Source organism: Opisthocomus hoazin, chromosome 2 (assembly GCF_030867145.1).
Source record: "Opisthocomus hoazin isolate bOpiHoa1 chromosome 2, bOpiHoa1.hap1, whole genome shotgun sequence".
Lineage (NCBI taxonomy): Eukaryota > Metazoa > Chordata > Aves > Opisthocomiformes > Opisthocomidae > Opisthocomus > Opisthocomus hoazin.
Window position 1 is genome coordinate 71,119,418 of NC_134415.1, and position 22,111 is coordinate 71,141,528.

The 22,111-nt window shown below is 40.2% G+C and overlaps 1 protein-coding gene across 2 annotated transcripts in view; it reads right to left on the reverse strand.

The window, feature by feature from the left end:
• Positions 1-7,649: 7,649 nt before the first annotated feature.
• TRMT11 (tRNA methyltransferase 11) overlaps positions 7,650-22,111 on the reverse strand; it is a 28,302-nt gene continuing 13,840 nt past the window's right edge. The window contains exons 8-13 of one of the 2 annotated variants that reach the window (XM_075414103.1): positions 21,985-22,065; positions 21,141-21,305; positions 19,675-19,747; positions 18,822-18,953; positions 15,608-15,728; positions 7,650-8,234 (exon numbers count right to left, since the gene is read on the reverse strand). In XM_075414103.1, the coding sequence (XP_075270218.1) occupies positions 8,103-8,234; positions 15,608-15,728; positions 18,822-18,953; positions 19,675-19,747; positions 21,141-21,305; positions 21,985-22,065 (704 nt within the window). In that variant the 3' untranslated portion in view covers positions 7,650-8,102. Of the gene's footprint in view, positions 8,235-15,607; positions 15,729-18,801; positions 18,954-19,674; positions 19,748-21,140; positions 21,306-21,984; positions 22,066-22,111 lie in introns of those variants that run through there. The other variant, XM_075414104.1, reaches the window with a different exon arrangement.

A 22,111-nucleotide genomic window follows, 5' to 3' on the forward strand; every position in this document is an offset into this window, starting at 1 on the left:
AGCGTGTGTCACAGAATCACAGAATGGTAGAGGTTGGAAGGGACCTTTGTGGATCATCTAGTCCAACCCCCCTGCCGTAGCAGGGTCACCTACAGCAGGCTGCACAGGACCTTGTCCAGGCGGGTCTTGAATATCTTCAGAGGGGGAGACTCCACAACCTCCCTGGGTAGCCTGTTCCAGTGCTCCGTCACCCTCAGAGGGAAGAAGTTCTTCCTCATGTTCAGATAGAACTTCCTGTGCTTCAGTTTGTGCCCGTTGACCCTTGTCCTGTCGCTGGGCACCACTGAAAAGCATCTGGCCCCATCCTCCTGACACCCACCCTTCAGATATTTATAAGCATTTATTAGGTCCCCTCTCAGCCTTCTCTTCTTCAGGTTAAACACACCCAGCTCCCTCAGCCTCTCCTCGTAGGAGAGATGTTCCAGTCCCCTCATCATCTTTGCAGCCCTCCGCTGGACTCTCTCCAGTAGCTCCTCATCTTACTTGAACTGGGGAGCCCAGAACTTGACACAGTACTCCAGATAGGGCCTCACTAGGGCAGAGTAGAGGGGGAGGAGAACCTCCCTCGACCTGCTGGCCACACTCCTCTTGATGTATCTCAGGACCCCATTGGCCTTCTTGGCAACAAGGGCACACTGCTGGCTCATGGTCAGCTTGTCATCCACCAGGACACTCTCTGGTGCTGCTCATGATCCTGGTTATCCTGGTCTCTGCCACAATTGTTATTGCAATAAACATGTTGCACCTGCCTAGCACTTCTCATCTCAGGATCTCACAGCTTTATGCAAACAGCCTCAAAATAAACCTGTAGAGCAGATCAACTTATAAAGGTATGAACTGTGGCAAGAGAAGCATCATTCCACCCATTGCATACATTCACACAAAGAACAGTACCACAGCTCAGTGGAGAAGACTGTGTGCAATGACCTATCCTTCCATTTGAATAGATCATTGAATCACAGAATCATAGAACAGTTTGGGTTGGAAGGGACCTTAGAGATCATCTAGTTCCAACCCCCCTGCCATGGGCAGGGACACCTTCCACTAGACCAGGTTGCTCAAAGCCCCATCCACCCTGGCCTTGCACACTTCCAGGGAGGGGGCAGCTGCGGCTTCTCCGGGCAGCCTTACCACCCTCACAGTAAAGAATTTCTTTCTTATACCTAATCTAAATCTACCCTCTTTCACTTTAAAGCCATTACCCCTATCACTACATGCCCTGCTAAAAAGTCCCTCTCCCAGCATTCTTGTAGCCATCCTTCAGGTACTGGAATGCTGCGATAAGCTCTCCCTGCAGCCTTCTCTTCTCCAGGTGGAACAGCCCCAGCTCTCTCAGCCTTTCCTCACAGGAGAGGTGTTCCAGCCCTCTGATCATTTTTGTGGCCCTCCTCTTGACCTATTCAAACAGGTCCACGTCTATCCTGTGCTGAGGGCTCCAGAGCTGGACGCAGGACTCCAGATAGTGTCTCACCAGAGTGGAGCAGAGGCAGAATCACCTCCCTCACCCTGCTGGCCACGCTTCTCTTCATGCAGCCCAGGACACAGTTGGCCTTCTGGGCTGCAAGCACACATTGCCAGGTCATGTTGAGCTTCTCATCAACCAGCACCCCCAAGTGCTTCTCCTCAGGGCTGCTCTCCATCCATTCTCTTCCCAGCGTGTATTTGTACTTGGGATTGCCCCAACCCATGTGCAGGACCTTGCACTTGGCCTTGTTGAACTTCATGAGGTTTGCACAAGCACACTGCTCAAGCCTATCAAGGTCCCTCTGGATGGCATCCCTGCCCTCCAGCATGTTGAATGCACCACACAGCTTGGTGTCGTCGGCAAACTTGCTGAGGGTGCACTCAATCCCACTGTCCATGTCACCGACAAAGATGTTAAACAGCGCAGATCCCAATACCGACCCCTGAGGAATGCCACTCCTCACTGGTCTCCACTTCGACTGTTGACCACAGCAGCTCTTTGAGTGCAACCATCCAGCCAATTCCTTATCCACCGAGTGGTCCATCCTTCGAATCCATGTCTCTCCAATTTAGAGACAAGGATGTTGTGTGGAACAGTGTCAAATGCTTTGCTCAGGTCCAAGTAGATAACATCAGTTGCTCTTCCTTTACCCACCAAGGCCGTCATAGAAGGCCACCAAATTTGTCAGGCACAATTTTCCCTTAGCCATGTTGGATCAAATGACTCACAGGATTTTGTCCACATAAACAAAAGCTATGTTTCATTTCTAGCCAAAAACCACAATATTACTTATTAAGAACTTTCATAGCTAAATTTATCCTGTATGGAAATTGCCCACTTGCATTTCTCCTAGTGCTGCATTCAGTAGAAAAACAAGATAGATCAAGGGTTAGTCTTGCCTCCAAAATGCAATCATGAGCATATTTTCCGATGTTTAGTGGAAGTCTCTCGTATCAGTCTCAGGATAAAGCAAAGACACTGTGGGCTGTCCAGTCCTGGCTGTAAACATCCATCCTTAGTCACCACTCGGAGACATCCCATCTTTTGGGACAGACTGTTATAGAAGGAAGTATTATGATTAATTGCTACATGACTATTTTTTCCATGGTATCTCCTCATGGAGATGAGATTGTTTAGTAACGAATTTAATTAATTACTTACCCCATCACATACAGTAACACGACCTGTTATTTTGGACTTTATTAGCGAATGAATGATTAGAATGAATCTATGAAGAACAATTTTTAAATGAGAACATTATACAGCATGTGGCATTTTCATTAAAAAAAAATTTCAAATAAAATTAAGTTTTGGAGACAATTAAAACAGTGATACTACTACACCATTTGACGTCTTTAGAAAGTAGTATAATTTTGTAAATTTTAAGCATTTTTATGTAAAACAACAAATTTTGGATTAGGATCTCAGATGATCATTGGCAATCACTGTATCTTTGTACAAAACAGTCTCTTTCCAGCACCCAAAAATTCAATTAAAAAAAAAAATTGTAGAATTTTAAATAAAGCAAAATATACTGTTCCTACCCAGTTTTACTCAAAACAAATTTTTGTCAAACCTGACATGCTGGGTTGAAGCCTCCTATGCCAAGGTCTGCTGTGGGTTGCCAGCGATCCTTAATTTATCTCCTGGGCACCTCACTGAGTGCAGAGATACCTAAGATCACAACAGTGGCAGTGAAGACAGTAAGATCTCCCTCCTATCAATGGTTTTAATCTTTCAGCTGCCCATGTCATTTTAAGCAACCTACAAGAATTTAAAAAGAACTTACTTGGCAAACCTGGCTTCAGGTCCAATACCCTTAGTGCAGCCAGACAGACTGTCCTGAAGAGAAGGCTGCGAGGGGACCTAACAAATGCTTATAAATATCTGAAGGGTGGGTGTCAGGAGGATGGGGCCAAGCTCTTTTCAGTGGTGCCCAGTGACAGGACAAGGGGCAATGGGCACAAACTGAAGCACAGGAAGTTCCGTCTGAACATGAGGAAGAACTTCTTCCCTCTGAGGGTGACGGAACACTGGAACAGGCTGCCCAGGGAGGTTGTGGAGTCTCCTTCTCTGGAGATATTCAAGACCCGCCTGGACAAGGTCCTCTGCAGCCTGCTGTAGGTGACCCTGCTTCGGCAGGAGGGTTGGACTAGATGACCCACAGAGGTCCCTTCCAACCCCTACTCTTCTGTGATTCTGTGATTCTGTGATTCTCCAGGACCTTGGGTTTGATGAAGCCTTCTAGCTGAAAGCGAGCTGATGTCTCTTTTGAGAGGTGTCCTCCCTGTCCATAGGCTCAGGAAAGCTGTAACTGATTAGAGGCACTGTCCAAAATAACAGCAGCAATGACAGAAAACTATAATGAAAACAGTTGTGAGGATACATATATAAACAGAGATTTTTACAGTCCAATAAGCCAATAAAAGAACATCAGAGAAATATATTTAAAAAGGTAGCATGGAGGCAGGTGAGTTATATTTCACTGTTCTAAAGGATGTGATCACCAAAACCAATGACAGAAGAGAATACGGTTAAAACAAATATTTTTTCCAAATAGCAAACAGAAGAGAAAGGCAGAGAGGGATAGCGGCCTCTTCATTCTCCTGGGTACCCACAGCTCTGTTTTTTTTAGGAGCAGCAAGGAAGTTTCCAGACTGAAAGGATAGCCTTGTTCAACTCTAGACCTCAGTTTCGACAGCCGACCAAGCTAAACAGCAAAGAACAGATTAAATTTTTCTTAGAGAGTCAGAAAAGAGAAACATGGTGGTGACGGGAGCTGAGCCAGCAGAGGACAACCTTTGCCTTTTGGAGACTCCATCAGCCTCCTGCCAGCTAACCCCAGAGCTGCCTGCTGTCCGACAGGGAAACCCATAACCACCGCGTATCATCTGCTCCGGTCTTCTTCTCTCCCAAGGGACGTTTTTGACTCTGGAAAACCTGTGGCCAGAGGACAGTGTGAAGTCACAGGGTCACCTTCTCTGTGACACCCTTCTCTGGCTGGTGGCCCTGAAGCTGTAGAGTTGTCCTGGGGATGGTGGAAAAAAACATTAACAAAGAGATCTTAAAAAGCAGTGGTAGAAGGAAAGAGGAGATTCAGAATTATTAAGGTATTTCCTCCCTGTAACATCTCTACAGTTATCGGCAATATCAAAACAGCCTGAGAGAAAGCCCATACTTTATCTTCTTAGCAGCGTTTTTCAGTAGTTTTGGACAGGTGAGCCTTGCTGAGAGCTCCCATAAATTGGACTGCCTTCTGCCAACTGCTATGGATACCAGTGATCCTCTTGTAAGTCACAACTCTGAACTGCAATACTAGTCGAATGGAAATAGGAGAAGAGATGCCAAAAAATGAAGGACTTCCACCAGAGTCTTCCTGCCCCGTTTAACAGGTAGAGAAGAAGGAAGGATCCACCAAAATCAAACTTTCAAGAGCTGCTGTTGAAGTGCCCATATCCAGTGAGTGGACGTTGCTGCAGTGCATGGTACCAGCACAAAAACCCAGCACGGGTGTTGTGGAAGCAAAAAGCCCACTCTACCAGAAGAGTATCAGAGTTAGATGTTGTCCCAATGACAGACACCGGTTTCTTAGGCTGCTTTAAAGGGAGGACTGCACTCTCCTTGAGATGTTCGGCAAGCTGACACATCTGCTTGACTCCTCTCATCAGAGTGATGAGGAGAAATTCCCGAGTCGGAGTTTTTGTGAGTTGGTCTCATAGCTTGAGTAGCAGTGGAAAGTTCAGCCAAGACCTTTATGTTCCTTCTAAAAAAGTTCTTCGTATGCTTTTATTTGGGTCTTTTCATTTTAAGGAGATCAAGAAGCAGCAGAACCAACACTAGTTGTAGCAGCAGCAACAAAAAACATGGTTAAGAGTTTTGTCTCCAGGTCTTGTTTCCATTTGGGTTCTCTGATGTTTAATGAGAGCTGAACTCATATTACCACCTTTTCCCTGAAAGAGATTTACTAGGTCTTTTTCTTCAACAGCTCTGCCTACTTCAGCAAAATTTGTAGCTCCCCGTTATATGTAAGACCTCATCAAACCTTAACCTTATGTCAAACTTCTTCAAATTGGCCATTAATTAAAAAAAGTATTAGAGAGAGATAAGCAGGTAGGGCACACAATTAATGCAGAGAAAATCTATTTCCACTTCCTCTTCCCACAGATACGTGGGATGCTTGGCAGCTGGGAGCATCCCCACCAGGTAAAGGGATTCTGTGGAAAGAGGGGGCTCTTCTCCTTCGCTGCCTCGAGAGACCGCTCCCTACAGCAAGAGACAGCCTCTGCCCATACGACCTCGCCGCCGTTTTCAGCTCCTCCCTCCACCCAATTTGCTGCAGCACAACAAAGGGCTCCAAGAATAACGTTTGTTTTTCAAAACTGGAAAATGGCACACTCCATCCCAAAGGAGAGAATGAGAACGGCATGAGTTCAGCATGGGCTCGTGAACCGATGCTCCCTGCCAGGGACGGGAAACTGGAACCTCACGGAAAGAGACTGAATGGAACCAGGTCAAAGGAAAGCGCCAGAAACTGCAGCCACCGATGGCCAAATCCTGCCGAGACAGTAACTCACCCACCCGTCCATCCTTTGCTAGAGCGAGCGCAAGGACTGGGTCACCACTCCGCGGCTGTGAACGCCTCCGCTGTCCAGGTCTGCACGTACAGCAGGCTGGAGCATGCACATTAAGCGAGCAGAGATGTTGAGATGAGAAATACTTCCGAATGATAGCTTTAAAGTTGGGGGTCAGCAGAGCCTGAACATCTGATTTCAATTCTGAACTACTTTTGATTAGCGGATGTTGATGCAGTACCCCAAACACACTCACAGTTTTTGTTCGAAACGTTACTCTCCAGTAATGATTGAGCTGTTATGTATGAACTGCTACACAGCGGCCTTACGGCCGCTGCTGAATGGACCAAAAGTTGGACCAGGCAGAGGAGAAATAAACTAAATCATTCTCTTTGAATAGACAGAGCCAAATTTGCCACTACCTTACATCTTGTATAACCATTTAGATCATGTCTATGCAGGGCAACTTCTATGAAAATGAAGTTATAAATACATAGTAAATCCATCTAGAAAAATTCCTTGCCTATGAAGAACAGAAAGTAATTTTAATTTGTAGAGTAATAAAAGCTGAATGCCAAATTGTAATGCTAAAATTGAAGTCAGAAGTTGCATGAAGACAGGTTTTCAGAAGCAGTAATTTTTTGATGTAATATTTGAAAGTGATCAATTCAAATTCTGCTTTTGAAAAATTTTCTGAGCTTTGATCTTGCCCCAAGTTTAGCCCAGAACAACTATTATATGGCTGACACTAAAAATCTCCAAACAAAGGTGATTTATAATGGAAACACAGAAAATAAATCACTGTTACAGAACTTCCTAACACACCACAGATTAGATCCAGAAGGTCAGACAAAGTTGTCATTGAGTATGTGAGCTCTCCCTGCTGCAGCTGAGGACCACAGCACACAGAAGAGCAAATTCAGTGAGCGAACTCCGTCAGTTATACACCATGAGTCGTGCCTTCCTAGGCACCATTGGTTTTTTGGAGAGGCACTTCAAGATTATAATCCACAAAGACTGTAACATGACCACAGTCAGTAAGTTGCAGCAAGCTGAGAAGCAAGGCTTTCTCTGGCTGGAGCAAGTAGATACATTCACCAACGCCCTGCTGAAGAATATCTGACCACCAAAATGAGAAGAGCCATTAACATCCTGAATTAATGGGCTTAGTGGTTTACAAATGAGGTATTTTCATGATGGACATGGTGTGGATTCAGCAAAGTTCACCCTTTAACAAATACAGCTTCAATTTCAAAGATCTGATTAGGCTTAATACCATTAGGGAACCATTACTGATTTATGCTGTTGTTGTTGCTGCTTTAACTATCAGTTTCTGAACCAAAAATTGCAGACAGTTGGCTTGACCAAGAGTCAAGGTTTAGGAATGCAAAAGCAACTCCAAGGTACAGATGAGCTTCAGATGTGGACAGGCTTCACAGGGTTTAACAGGCTCTCCAGAGTTTGTCAGGTCACCGAGGCTTTTGGGGGGTTGGGGGTGTGCGCGTGTGTGCATTTGTTTCTTTGTGTTTTTTGTTTGTTTTAAACACTGCTGGCATCAGCCAGAGCCATTGGAATTCATCGAGCAGTTACTGCATGCAACAATTAAAAAAACCTCACAACAATCTTTTCTGGTTTATTGTATACCATTTACAAAAAAACAAAACGAATGAAAACGATCTTCTTAATAAGCAGTCCTTGATCACCACCACGTGTTTCTAAAACAGCCAGATGTTCACAGTTTAAGAAGCCAAATAATACTACTACTTTTTTGTAAACATTTATGGTGAAAGAACAATAATAATGGTTTTAGTCAATCATCATTAGTACTTAAAAGTACAAATATAAATTAAATAAGACTCAGAAAACTTGTACAATAAAATCTGCTATAAACAAAGCTAATTAAAAAGAACTGCTCTCAACCTGTGTTGTGGGTTTCATCTTGTTTTAAAATTAAAAGCAGTATTTATTTTTCTGAAGCATCCAAATTAATGTTCATATCCAGATGTCCTTACAAAGAAACACGATCTTCATTCTTTCCTCATTTTTTAATCTGTTTATATTATACTTTACTTCTGATTGTCTTTTTCTTCCTTGGCAATCCTCTTTGTCACACCACTGAAATACTTCTCACGGAATGAGTTGTGTCCCCTGTATGGCATATATTGGCCATCCAACAAGTGAGAATTCTGATCTTGATCCTGCATGGTATCAAAATGCAAGCATTAAGTTTTATGGTAGTACATTCACCACGTATTGCCATTGGTTTTTCTCCAGACTTTTTCAGACAATTGCAAGCAAGAGTAAAGTTTGTTTGTTTGTTTGTTTGTTACAATTCAATGGCAAATGTTTAAGTCATTAGAATGATTAAAGAATTCCAAAAATAGACTGCTAAGGTTTCCATTAGGATTAACAAGAACATATACATCCTACTGCAAAGTCTTAACATTTAACAGAAAGGAAAATCCACATGCAACAGATTCTCATGACATTGATCAAATAGCAGCTGTAAGCAGACAAGGGTTTCCTGTTGGGTGGTGGTTTTCTTTCTTAATGTACTCATTCAAATTTTCATTATTGTACTCTGTACAGCAACATGATGCAAGTTGCCAGTACCAGACATTTGAAGTTTTAACAGTGCTGCATCACTGGAAATATCTCAGCTAAAATCACCAGAATCCAGCCCTTGAATGAAAGAATGTGAGCACAGGTACTGTACCACACAGGCTGTTATACACAAAAATACAAAGATTAGTTCCCGGAAAAAATCCCATCTGGACAATTCCACCCCTCAGAGGTTTGTGGAAGGCAGAAACAAACACAACAGGAACACAAATAGCTAAAATGAGTTCCTACAGATACTGAAGTGCTATCAGAGGATTTTTTCTTGTGCAGTATTCACGCCCTTCTGAAAGTTAAAGCTGACACAGTAAATCCCTACACATTATACCTACTTGACATCAGCCAGGAACACAGTTTAGAAAACTGGCCCAGTATATATACAAAGGTTTAGTCCTTTGTGTATTGTGGCTTTATACAACTAAGATACTTGTCAACTAATGTTATCAATATTCTACGTTAACAATATATCAAACTTTAATCTAAGCGCTAAAGAAAACTGATGGCAACTTTTAAAAACCGTTTAACACTTACGGTTGATGTCAGTTTATTACACTCAATAGCAACAGGGAACCAAGACAAACGGCTTCACACAGAACAACTGAACTGTGCAAACACAAAATTAAAACAAGCATACGACAGAACTAAACCTCTATTCCACTAAATGTTTCTTCTCAATGCATCCTCATTACTGTAATTTTTTTCAGCAATGCAGCAACATGCAGAATGGTTCATTACTTAGGTTTCAGTTCAGGGTTATTTGTTCATATTTGAACATGAGTTTACTGTTGAATGCTTTAGCATAAGTGGTAGGAACAACGAAGCAGATTTAAGTCAGTATTTTCACACATTACGAAAGTTTTACAATGCAAGGATGAACCAAATCGTAGTGGACAGTCTCCCCCTTCAGCTATATTGTAGCCTGTCCAGGATTTCACCTAGCAAGATCAGCACCTCTTCTTGCTTTGGATATCCAAATACACCTTCTAAAGGAGTGACACAACAGCGGTTTGTACACAGAGAGATGCTGGTGTGCACGTACAAGTGCCCTCTCCTGGGCACAATGAGATATTCTGATGAAGTTGTTCTCACCTGCTACCCTAGCACCTACCAGTAGCATGCCACAGGCTTAAATTAACTTGCTACATGTTAAGTGGATATCTAATACATAAAGCATGTACACCAGTAGCAGCAAATTAGTTCTATTTAAATACTGCAATGCTGGAAAATAGCAGAGGAAAATGATCTCAGTAAACCCACTGCAGATGCAGTGCTCTTGTCTTTTGGTCACCTGTGAGAGGCTGCTGTCTCTAAGACCATTCTCGGGCTGATAATCAACAGGCTTTTAACACATTCATGGAAAAATTACTGCTGGCAGACAGGAAACAAGGAAGATTTAAGACATGCTCCTCACAGCCAGCCTTTACCCACTTCTCCAGGTATCCTATACAGGATCACTCTGAGGAAAAAAACACTTATTCCTCCCCTGAATTTGCAGGTCAGTAATCCTCCTTTGACCTAAACTTGTAATCTATTTTTATACCTTTGGGATGTGTTTTAACGATAATTCTACATAATCTGCTTGTTTTGAGATATGGATATCTGACCCTGAAAGATAATGATATATGGGTCAACAGTATTTTAACATAAAAGTTAATCCATAAAAACTCTAAGAGGTCACACATCTGTACACCATTCATATTGATTCCTTAAGTAACAAAATGCTGATTGAGGATGAAGGGAGGAAGGAAGAAAGGAATAACCACCCTCTACCCCCAAGCTGGTTAGGGCAAAGAGAGGATATAGTATGGAAGAGAACAAAATTGAAGTTAACACAGCTGTAGGAGGAGCATCTGCATTCATCAAACAGAAACAGGCTTGCTGCATCACTCCACAGCAGAATCTATCTTGTAAATCCAGCCTTGAGCAAAAGCTATGCAAATCATTGCCAGCTAGATGAGAGGAGATCTGCAGTCAGGCATGGACTTCTTGGGAGAGCTTACACAGGAAGCTTCTGGCCCACATCACAGTAACTCCAGCTTAGGTGCTTCCATTGTCTACCTCTCCCCTGTACAGACATGACTGCCCAATACTGATGGTAACTGCTTTACAGAAAAAGAACAAATTGGGAATTGCTTCTCAAAAAAGGGCAAAGAAAATAAGAAACCCTGAACAACCTGGAGATACCACTCACTGCTGACCTTTACTAGTCAAACACTTTTACGGGCAACAACATGGGAACTGATCAAAGTAAAAGGAATTCTTGGATTTCAGACTAATGACTTCTGAACAAATTCTCACTTAGGGTATTTTGTACCTACACAGGGAGCTGAATGGGTACAATATGAACACAAGAGATAGGCTGCACTTAACTCTACAGAAATAAGAACTTGTCAAAAATCATCTTCATGAAACAATTTGTTGTGGCTTTTTTGCACTAGAATTTGCCAGAGCATCAGACACCAGCTCATTTCAGTAAAGAAGCCAGTCAGACACCCTTAGTTAAGCTCTATCTTGAGTAGCATAAATTGGTTGAATATGCACTCTAAATATTTGGCAAGAATGTTCTGCAGTAAGAGAAGATCTCTTATGGAGGGTGTCAGGGGGAGTGTCAACTCTCCCTCAAGTGCATTAACTGTCCAGTGCAGTTAACATGGATGTTTTTTCCTTTGTCTTGCCTTTTTTTTTTTTAAAAAAAAAAAAAAAAAGTGTAAATTCAGGGAATGGTGTTGAACAACAGTGTTTTAAGGGAGACAGTCTCTTTCCTCCTCTTAACATGACACACTGGAAGAGTAAGGAGTACTGCTTGTGATACACTGCTGCATCAAGAGGTGAGAAGCTTTTTCCTGATTTCCTTTGAAACAACTGTACATAGTTTTCAAGGCATAAAGTTTGTAATTGCTTATTCAACACAAAACAGCAAGACTGCCCAAGAAATCATTTCCAAGACTGCTCAGCAACTATCAGCCTACTTGGCACTAAGTCAACTCTTTCCCCTGTCTGCCAGCACTACCAAGAAGACAAAGACTTCTTCCTTTATTTGTAAAAGACACAACTGCAGATGTTCATTAATTCCTGGTCATTCTTTATCATCATCCTTGGTTCTCACTTTGAATAATTAAGTTCTCAAAACAGAAGAATAATTACAAACAACAGTTATCACATAAAACTTTTGCTCTGAAATGTTTTATGATGACTTCCGTGACAACTGAAAACCAACAAAACTCTTGTCAAAGTGCAAGCTACTAAATTGTTTTCAGCTAATTTGAGTTTTCAGTTCAACACTTACTTGTTCTAAAGACAAGACTAAAAAAAGTGTTACAGAGCTCCAATAAATAATGAAAAAAAGTAGAAGAAAGAGCAGGAAGCTTAACGGTAACAAGAAAGATTTCTTTTCCTTTAAATCTTGGCAAATATTAAGTCAAATTCTAAAGGTTTTTATCAATCTAGCATGCCTCAGTTCAGCCTCAAGGTAATTACCCACATTCGGTTTCTGTTTAAAAAAAATATTCCTAGCCTTATCACAGCTTCCTACCACTCTACATCTGGAGCCGGACAGTAGCTATAGAAACCACTTGTACTAACGTTACACAGCTATAAACAACACCGAGCAATTTCCAAGCTAGGGGCAACAGGGTCATATTGAGGAACAGGCACTGCTAAATTCAGTAGGAAAAATTCTACACCAGTAACGACTCTGGAGTGACCATGTGATGTTGAAATGCTGGACCCATCCAGCGCAGTGGATTTGTGTGTCCGACGCTCCAGAGTCCTTTCATGGGCAGTCATACGCCCACAGTTTGTCCTCCAGTGAAGTTTTCTGTTTCATTTTGCTACTTAATTTCTAGGTGTCTCTCTTAGCCCTTGGCAATTACAGATCTCTACTCCAATATTTTTTTAAGAAGTCCTGCTTAGAAACTTCAGAATTAGGTAGCATTTACCAGTGAAACAGATATCATATATTTCTGTAAGACAGCCAGCAGATGAATGAAAACAAGTAGTTCGTCAACAGCCGAAATAATTCATCATGGGGAAATCAACAAGCCTCAGAAAACAGAATGTGAGACATACTGTTGTAAAGAAAGGGAATACAAACAACCCTACAGTTAAACACTGTTAGTAAGTCCACCCCTTCTGAAAATAGTTGGTTGATCATCAGGTATAGATTCCCAAGAACTCTTGTGGTAATAATGCTGGAAGTTTTTATACTCCCGTTTTCCTACTGATTAATCACTTTCCAGTTATTTGACATTTAAATAAAAAAATAACGATGATGATTCAGATATAGATGGCACAGACTGAGACCTTTCAGTCTTACATAGCTCTATTTTTTAGGGCTTTTCCCACAATGGAAGGTACATGTCCACTTGATTCGGGCTGGAAGAATTGGTTCAAAACTCCTCTGACTTGAAGCAGAAGACTGGGCTCCTATTAGATCACAGTCAACACGAATCTACTCGGCCAACAGCTTCTCATTCTTCCACTACCACTGTATTTCAGTTCTTCCATATGAATGCCTACAGTCTTTGGAGAGCTGTACTTGTGTTTTCAATGCTTAAACAAAACTTCCCTTCACAGCTCAGTGAGGGCAGACTCATACACAGTTCTGCCCACTCTAACAATTAGAAAGTTTTATTTCAGGTTTAGAGAGATACTGGGGAGATCCATATCCGTTTAATATCAGAAGAATGGACACTGATGTCCACAGAAAAAAGTAATGCATCAGGCTAGTAAACTCTCACCTCATATCACCTCTGGTTTGTTCCTCTCCTGTTCCACGCTCCTGTTCTCTAATTCTTCTCCTTCAGAGCTTTAGAAGACTAGAAGTCGCTAGCTGGCTACTGCTAGCTGCCCTCTACAACAACTGCCTTCATTCACTCTTATTATTATCACTACAATTTCAGATTGGAGAGGAACTCATGATCACCGTGGCTGTCCAAAAAAAGCCTTAATTATTAAAAAACAAACAACTCTTCTGCTCATATTGTGCACATGCTGAAAAAGTCTATTCATATCAATGCTGTGTTTAGTTAGAAATCTTCTCCACTTGGCACGATTTCATCGTAAACCTAAATAGAACAGACTGGCTGCTCACAAGACTAAGTTATGTACCAACTTTTGTGATGTTTTTAATCCAGAATTTATGATCTTCACGCTTATGATTAATTATGATAGATCTATACTTCAACTAGACATATTCACTTTTTACATTCACTTTGGTTTCCTTTATATTACAAGCACAATCAAACGACACCACCTATTTCAATTCAGTAACTGATTGAATTCATCACCAGTTAAGAGCTGCGAGTGTTAAGAGTGAAATCGAATTTGCTGTGAAATCTGCCTGTTACAAACCAGTTCAGTAAAGCAGACAGGAACTATCTGGAAACATAAATGTTTGTATATTCATAAAAATTCACACTTTTATTTGGGAAGAACAACAACGGCTAAAGCTCCAACTATTGAATTTTATGACTGCATCTGGTGAGTCAGAAGTATGCAGTTCAAAGGTTGTTCAAGATATTAAGACAGGAAAAAACATGTCCCAGGTAACGGACACTGGGGTGGGGAAATCTTTGTTAGATTCTTGTTCCAGACAACAAGACCCTAAACCAAACAGCCACTACCTAAGGAGTCAATCTGTATTTTATTATTTGGACAAGTTTTGCATCATCAGAAACAGTACATGGGTTCTGGTATCTTTAAATCATCTAAAAGATATCTAGAGTCCTGAGTATAAGCACCTGCACAGTTTTATTTAAGCAGTAAGCCTGTCAGCTAGACTCGGGTGCTCAGAGCTAAGCGTTTCCAGATGTGAACCTGTCAAAGCATGTACTGGAGAACAGGTGATGCACACAGTAAGAGTAATGAATGATGAAAGTCTCTCGCAGAGGGGTGGATATATTTTTTTTAAATTAGAACATGTTATCCTACAGCACTGGCAATAACAAAACTCCTGCAGAACACCTCCACGAACACCCTGAGACACACATGTCAAAAACTTTCAGAATTTACTGTCTTGGTTCACTACTGGTGAAGCTGGCAGCTCTGGCTCTGAACTCCACATACAGTGCTTCAAAAAAATTCAGGTGTTGTGTTGCTTGAGAATCTCAGTCTTCATTAGCATTATGAATGCAATACTGAAACCCTGCTGCGTTATTAGTGCAAGCACCATGCAGACACAGCAGTTTGGCTCTATCTCCTGTCATTTCAAACAGCTTTTCCAACTGACAAGGAATGTGCTAAAAACACTTGCTCGCCGTTTGCATGCATTTTCATTAAGAATTTGCTTCATCTTTGTTTAGCATCTCTTTTAACAGTATTAGGTGAGAGAAGGAGCAAGAATGGAAAGGAGATGTGAATGCATTATTCCCTGGTCTCAGTGTCTCAAGAGAAGCACTCAGCGTTTCCCAAAACAAAAAAAAAACACCCCACAATGTGCTTCACTCTACTTATGTCACAGCTACATATTATTTCCAACAGTTAAAAAAGTATCACTCTAAAAATGAAGTAACAGAACTGAACATGGTTTACCTATATGGTCAGACCCACAAAGGCATTCAGTATTTACTCGGGCAGCAAATTACACTTTAGAATCAATGGGAATTTAGTTATCTAGACATCTCTGCAGATAGGATTCACAGAGTTCAGTTTTCCAAGAAAAGCACATGCAACTTTCACAGTAACCATAAGTCCAAAGATCTTTTTCACACTATTAAGCGGCTTGCTCGAGATGAAAAGTTTGTCAAAAACTGAGGAGAAATAGGAAAAGACAAAAACCAGAACAGTCCCTTAAATCACTATCCAATTTATTTTAAAGAAATGTGTGGCCATTTTACAAAAGCTCTAACTCTCATCATAAAAAACTCGAGTGTGACAGAAACAAGGATCAAATGCTGAATAGCACAAATATTTCATTAATGCATTAGCTACTATTTTACTTATTCAAGCTTACCTTGAATTCTTTCATTTTTTCCATGGTTATCAGGCGCCTTGATGTGTGGCTGGAAAGCATCTGCTCACAGTTGCTAATAAGTTTCAGGCACGGGTGGCAGGGAATGATGTCTTCTGTATATCTGGAAGAAATAAACATTCATAGAGCTGTAAGCTCATGAACTGGAACACTGGCATCTGGAACAAAATTCATACTGACTCTTCACAAAATGGCTTATGCTAGAAAGTTGCTATGCATTTTAATCTGATTAAAGAAATTCAGGTATTGGTGCTCCAGAGTTTTTATATCATTTATTCCAGTCATCTCATGACATAATACGTGTAGAATAAATTAAAACCTCACAGTAAAGAGATCCCTCCCACACATTTTCTACACGTATTTACATGCTATTAATATATGCACACAGGCCTGCCTGTGTCATTTCAAGTAGAAAATACCTCAGCCAACCAGGAGTAATAACTTATCCAACCAGGAGCTGTGATTTTAAAAAAATACTCCACAGTCAACATACATAAAATTGCAGGAATAAGAGATGGCTTTTGATACTTCTATTTCTCTGAACGCTGAAAGCGGAATTTAAAGATTTAAGAGCTTTGCATGGGACCAGAGAAGCAAGAAGTACTGACCTAGCTAATACAATAAATATGAGATCAGACATCCCTCCTATATACTGAAGTATAGATCAGCTATTTAGTTTTTTCATTAAGCTTTCCAGTAACAGTTACTACAACATAATATAGAAAATGGTATATGGTCTTGTGAGTGACTATGATTCCATATAAAATGCTCACTCTCATGATTCCCCAGTGCTTGGGGGTCAACAGAAGTTAGACATTAAAAAGCAGAACTAAACAACTTTCACACCTATCACATGAACTTAAAAAATGCACAGGAGGAGCTTTGTATTTTTCCTGGAAAGAAGTGCATTTTCTGAATGCACTTCACAAAGTAAATGTATTGTTCTGAGAGAAAGAGAAGTTAAATCCAACACAACTCAAAACAGGATCCCTCTAGGTGCTGATGGAAACCTTGACATTTCTTCAAGACAATAGTGAGATGTTAAACAAGTAAGACAATATCAAACACAGACTTGCAAATAGGAAAAAACCCAAACAGTACTGCCTCTTTGCATTGTTCCAAAACTTCCAGATCGCAAAACACCCTTTCAATCACTTCTTGTGCGTGAAATCAAGTCACCAATTCTGCTAGCTGAAGTCAGAACATGCTTTTTACAAAGGAGAATCAAATTAATTCTCATTTTTTTCTATTACACAAGACTTTTGATGCATCTAGTACCACCAAACTGCCTCTTCTTACAAAGGTAGGCACTCTGCCACAACATCTTAAAAGTGTCCCTTCATAACCATACGAAAAGCTGACTGCAAAGGAATTAAAAGAATTCAGACTCCACAATGATTTCAATGTCAGATTGAAAGAGTAAACTTTGGAGTGAGATGCTATCTTGCAGAGGGAGAGATCATTATCACTTCGTTAAAAAGCCTTGTCTGTTAGCATTAATGCATACATTTCTACATTCTTTCAGGCAAAACTCAGAACATCATCAAATAAGAAATATAGTAGCAGCAGGTTTAACAGACATCCATTTTAATCCAGTTTTGGTTTTAATTTAAGATAATACAGAAGAATCTCGAATAACACATGAACCTGATGGCAGGTGTTGCCAAGGGATATTTCATAGCACAACATATTAATAGACAGTATCTTATCTTCCCCCCACATACTTGCTTTAATGCTTGTTCCTGTGTTCATCATTACAGCCGAAAATAAAGTGACTACACTAATATTCTGTGCTAATATAGTGAATTCAGTACTTCAACCCTCAACAAAGTCAGTTCATAGTCGTATGTACGAATTTACTTTTTAAGAGGCAACACGAGTAGCGCGTGAGAGAGCTGACCTTCCCAAAACAGCAACTAAAGCAGAACCAGAATGTGCAGTTCGTAGTAATCTAACATTGCTGTACGGAGGAAGCCTGCTCTTACCAATGTCCAATGAGCAGACAAAAAACTCCGGTATCTTGATAAACAAAATAAACTCAGTAATTCCAAACAGAATGTATTGACATGCAAATCTAAGAATTCGCAACCACTCAAGGTCTGTCAAGGTTAAGCATGTATAGACAGGCATTTTGAACAGTTAGGTATAATACAGTTAATGTCATTCAATGTTTTGTTTGTGAATAGTCTTACAAGAAAAAAAAGCCTAAGATACCAATTCTGTCACTAAAACAATGCAAGCTACTAAGTGCACTCTTCTGTTATGGAAGCATGTTACAGAAATGGCTCCTTTTGATTTCCAAATTTTCAAACCAGCATGTGATAATTACATATAGGACTGTCACAAGCCATTTCCGTGGTGAAACCAGGGACAATATCCACTTTATACACCAGTATAGTTTGACTGTACATAGAAACATACAACATTGCCGAAGCTACCTTCAGGATAGATCTACATCTGGAAGATACTTAGAAACAGCTACTGTACATCAACTCCCCACTTTACTATGAAACAGTTTTGAACAAAAAAAACAAAAAACCCCACAACCAAAACAACCTCCCTCAAAATCTTATCTAAGAGATGCTGAAGTACATGCAAACAGATGTCTCTCCTTTTAAACCCAGTTCTAATCTCAGGCTGCACTATTGAGCAGACAGCATCCAGCAGTCTCTGCTGGCCTCTCTTGTCCTTAACAGGGCTGCTCCCTTAACGCTTTCTGCCTCTCACTGCCATCTCTCGGTCACTTGGCTTTTCATGTCTCAGAAGAAAGCTAAATGAGTAGTGCCAAACTCCAAAGAGCCAAGAATGTTCTCTTACAGGACCTTGTCATGCACCTCTGTCAACTACTCTAGCAGAAACAAATATTAATAAGAGCCTTGCTACTACTATCTTAGAAATCTATCTGCACCCTGAAAGTCTAATTTTCTAAGCGTAAGCCTCAACTCACTGGACACGCATTTGCAAGGATATGTGAAGGCTTTTTTCTTTTTGGTAATATACAGACATTATCTCCATCCAAAAACCTTATTTCAGAATCTGCTTTCCCTCATATGAAGTTTTAAAATAAGAAGCCAGAGCATTACTCTAAAGTGCTAGTACTATGGGATTTCCAGCTGTACTATGCCCCAAAAGAAAGCACGGTGAGAATATAGCATCCATTCTGACATACTACATACCAGAAATCAAGAATACATACTCAGGCCTGTATATCGGCAGCCAGTAAACTAATCTTCCTCCCATCACCAGATATTCTGCTGCAAACTTCAATAGGTCAAAAAAGATGTCACTCAGATGATAATTGGATGAAACGAAGATGTGATTTTCTGTGCTAAACAAAAAAATTACAAGTGTAAACATAAAAGGACCGGTAAAGCCTTCATTTTTAATTTTAAAAAAACAGTAAACAAAAACACCCCAAACCACAAAATAGCACTATGTGAGATTTGCAAAACTATGTAGGACAATCTAGGAGTACAACTTCTCCTGCGAGGAATATATGACTTCTCAGATTCCCCTACTGGTTCTTTAGACTATCTTCTCTACTACTTGTGGAAGTCAAAGAATCACAAGCATGTTGGGAATACCTATTTTGCACAGCAATTTAGAGTAAAAGCTCGAAGGTAAGGAAGGCCAGGCAGTGGAGAAGCCATGTGTTATCTCTAAAGAGAAAGGAGGAGAGGAAATCTAAGAGAGAAGGTTCAGGCAAAATAGTGGTATTCCATTTTAGACTGATTTTGCAGCTTGCAGGGACTGAAGAGAACTTTCTGAGAATAGGAAACATGATGTAACGGTAGCTCACAGAGACGAGAAATAGGATTTGAAATCTGAACACATGTAAATGATAAGCAAGGAGAACAAAACCAAGAGGATTTCAGGAAATGACATACTAGTTTTGCAAACAGGACAAAAAGGGCTTTTCTTCTTTAATATTATTACTATCATTTTTTAAACTGCTGATAGCCAGCCAAGAAATAATAAAGATTCTAAAACTGTGACTGGGTTTCCATCAAGTCATATACATTCTACAACAGACAAGACAGCTTAACTACCTTCTTTCAGCGGACTTAACCATCTCCTTTTGTGAACCCATTCTGCGAGTAGCTTCTCTGATCCCATATGGTGCTGTACAAAGCAAATGCATAATGCAGAGACGAGAACCTCACCCTTTGTCCAAACAACATACAATTATATTATACATACACAACAGTGCACAAACTGTGGCTTATACAAAGTTAAGAAAAAGAACAGCTTTTACAAAGTAAAAATCAGTAGAAGTAATTTCTTCAAGATGTATTAAAAGTTTCTTGCTCCAAAAGGTTACTTTAAAACTGCTTAAAAGAAAGCCCTTCAGCTGTAAGAGGCTTCTAGCAGCCTAGGCGTTTGCTACACGACAAAGGACAATGCTTTTCTGTTTCATTCATTAAAAAAATATTCCTTACATTTTTAACCTGTGACAAATAATCCAAATAATCCTATTGTCTTTTGTTTTACAGACACAAACATCTCCCTTGTAGCACTTTGCTAACGTTCTTCAAAATGAAATTGTATATATTGGAATTTCTTGCCAACACATTACACAAATGGTAATTCTCACAGACAGGTAAGAAGAGCCAGAGACAGCTTTTTCTCATACATTTTTGTGCATTTCTAATAGCATAACACTAATTTCATGTTCAACACATTTGTTTTTGTGAGACTTGTTTCAGCATCATGGAAGCACCAATATCACCATTTGGTAAATGCAGAAGTTGTGACACAATTTGCAAACTCAGTTCTAAGTCATATTAATATTCTACATTGTCTTACTGCCAAACAGGTCAGATAAAAATTCGCAGGCAACCCACAAAGAAAAGTCACACTCCCTATTCCTAATCAATATGAACGCGCCATCGTAAGAGCCAGCACTAGAGATCAGAAATTTCTGTATCAAGGTCTTTTATTTATTCACTTAGCTTCTACTCCCTCCCATGCATGACAGATGGTGCTAAGTACACCAGTTTCTGAAAGAGTGGAGTAACCTTTCAAACTGCTAGTGGTTAAGTGTATCAGAAATGCATTAAAATTTCTTTTTGGAAGCACTCCAATAACCACTTAATGTAAGTTTCCAGAAGACCATCAGAGCTGCATGGTAGACTCCAGTGTGTTGCAAATCAAGTCCTAACACCAGCATGGACCATTCTGATAAGAAGTCTCCATGTATCAATAAAGTTACACCTTTACTGAATGAGACATTTTCAAAGGACGATCTGCAGACATATTGATTTCTACTGGTGAATGTAATATTGTCTCCATGGAAGGAAGTATTATTTCCAGCTTTGTTACACATTTACAACCATCCTTTAAATTAATACAGATCCAGTTTCCACAGTGCTGCTCTCAATGGTCTTGTTTCATAATATGGAAACTGCAGATCTGAGTACTTATCAAGACATTAAATCCATGTACATGGGCACAGACATAAGAAAAAATCTTTTAGTCATTGTTCTTAGGCAATAAAAAGCACTAACAAACTTACGATCTGTAATGATTGCATCAAACAGCATCCCTTTTCGCCATATTGGTCTTGAAGAATCAGAAACTAGTGCATCAAGGTAGTATTTCTCTAAACCATACTGTCGGAGATTAGCTCTGATATTTTCATCTGGCCCTCTCCATTTCTGGTTCTTTCTGCTTGTCTTGCCTGGAGGCAGGGGGAGCATGGAATGGGAAAAAAAAAACATACTCAACAATAAACTATTTTATAGGGAAAGCCTTCATATAGTCTATCATTTATTTTAAAGGAAAATAATTAGATGTCACACACAAAACAAGAGTTTATCTCCTGCCTTATTCTAATCACTGTCACAAGTATTTGCGATAAACTTCACAAGTAGCAAGGAATAAAGAAAATACATCAGAAAAGTTCTGCTACACCATCTGCACAGGGTGCCACAGAACACATCTCTAGAGATGTTGGTTTGTAAGATATTCTCACTATCCATCAGTCATAATCCTGTCCAGTAAGTCAGATATAATTTGCACTGCAGTTTTTCAGAGAAATAAGAACAGGATTAGATTTCCTGGGTTAGCTTGCAAGAAGCTTCCTACATCACAGGCTAAGAAAACACATAGCTGTTGTAATTATTATTTGGAACTTTGTCTTGGTTTTCATTATTCCTTTTATCAAATATCTTCTGCTTATAAATTAAGAGAACAGCTTAGCTAGGACACATGTAAATTGGTCAATGAAAATAAGCATGACCAAATAAATCCTGTGAAGATTAATGTTGCTTTAAAATCCACTAAGTATCATCCGCTACCATAAGCATTCTTAAATTCCAGAGAGTAAGATTTCAGTGGCTTAGAAAAATGTAACATACCTAATCCATGGATTGTGTTGTAATCTATATCAGTACCACACACATATGCTCCAAAGTGTGCTGAGGAGATAAGAAGGCCACCTATAAAGGGGAGAAAAGGGGAAAAGTATAAAGTGCTGTCATAAAT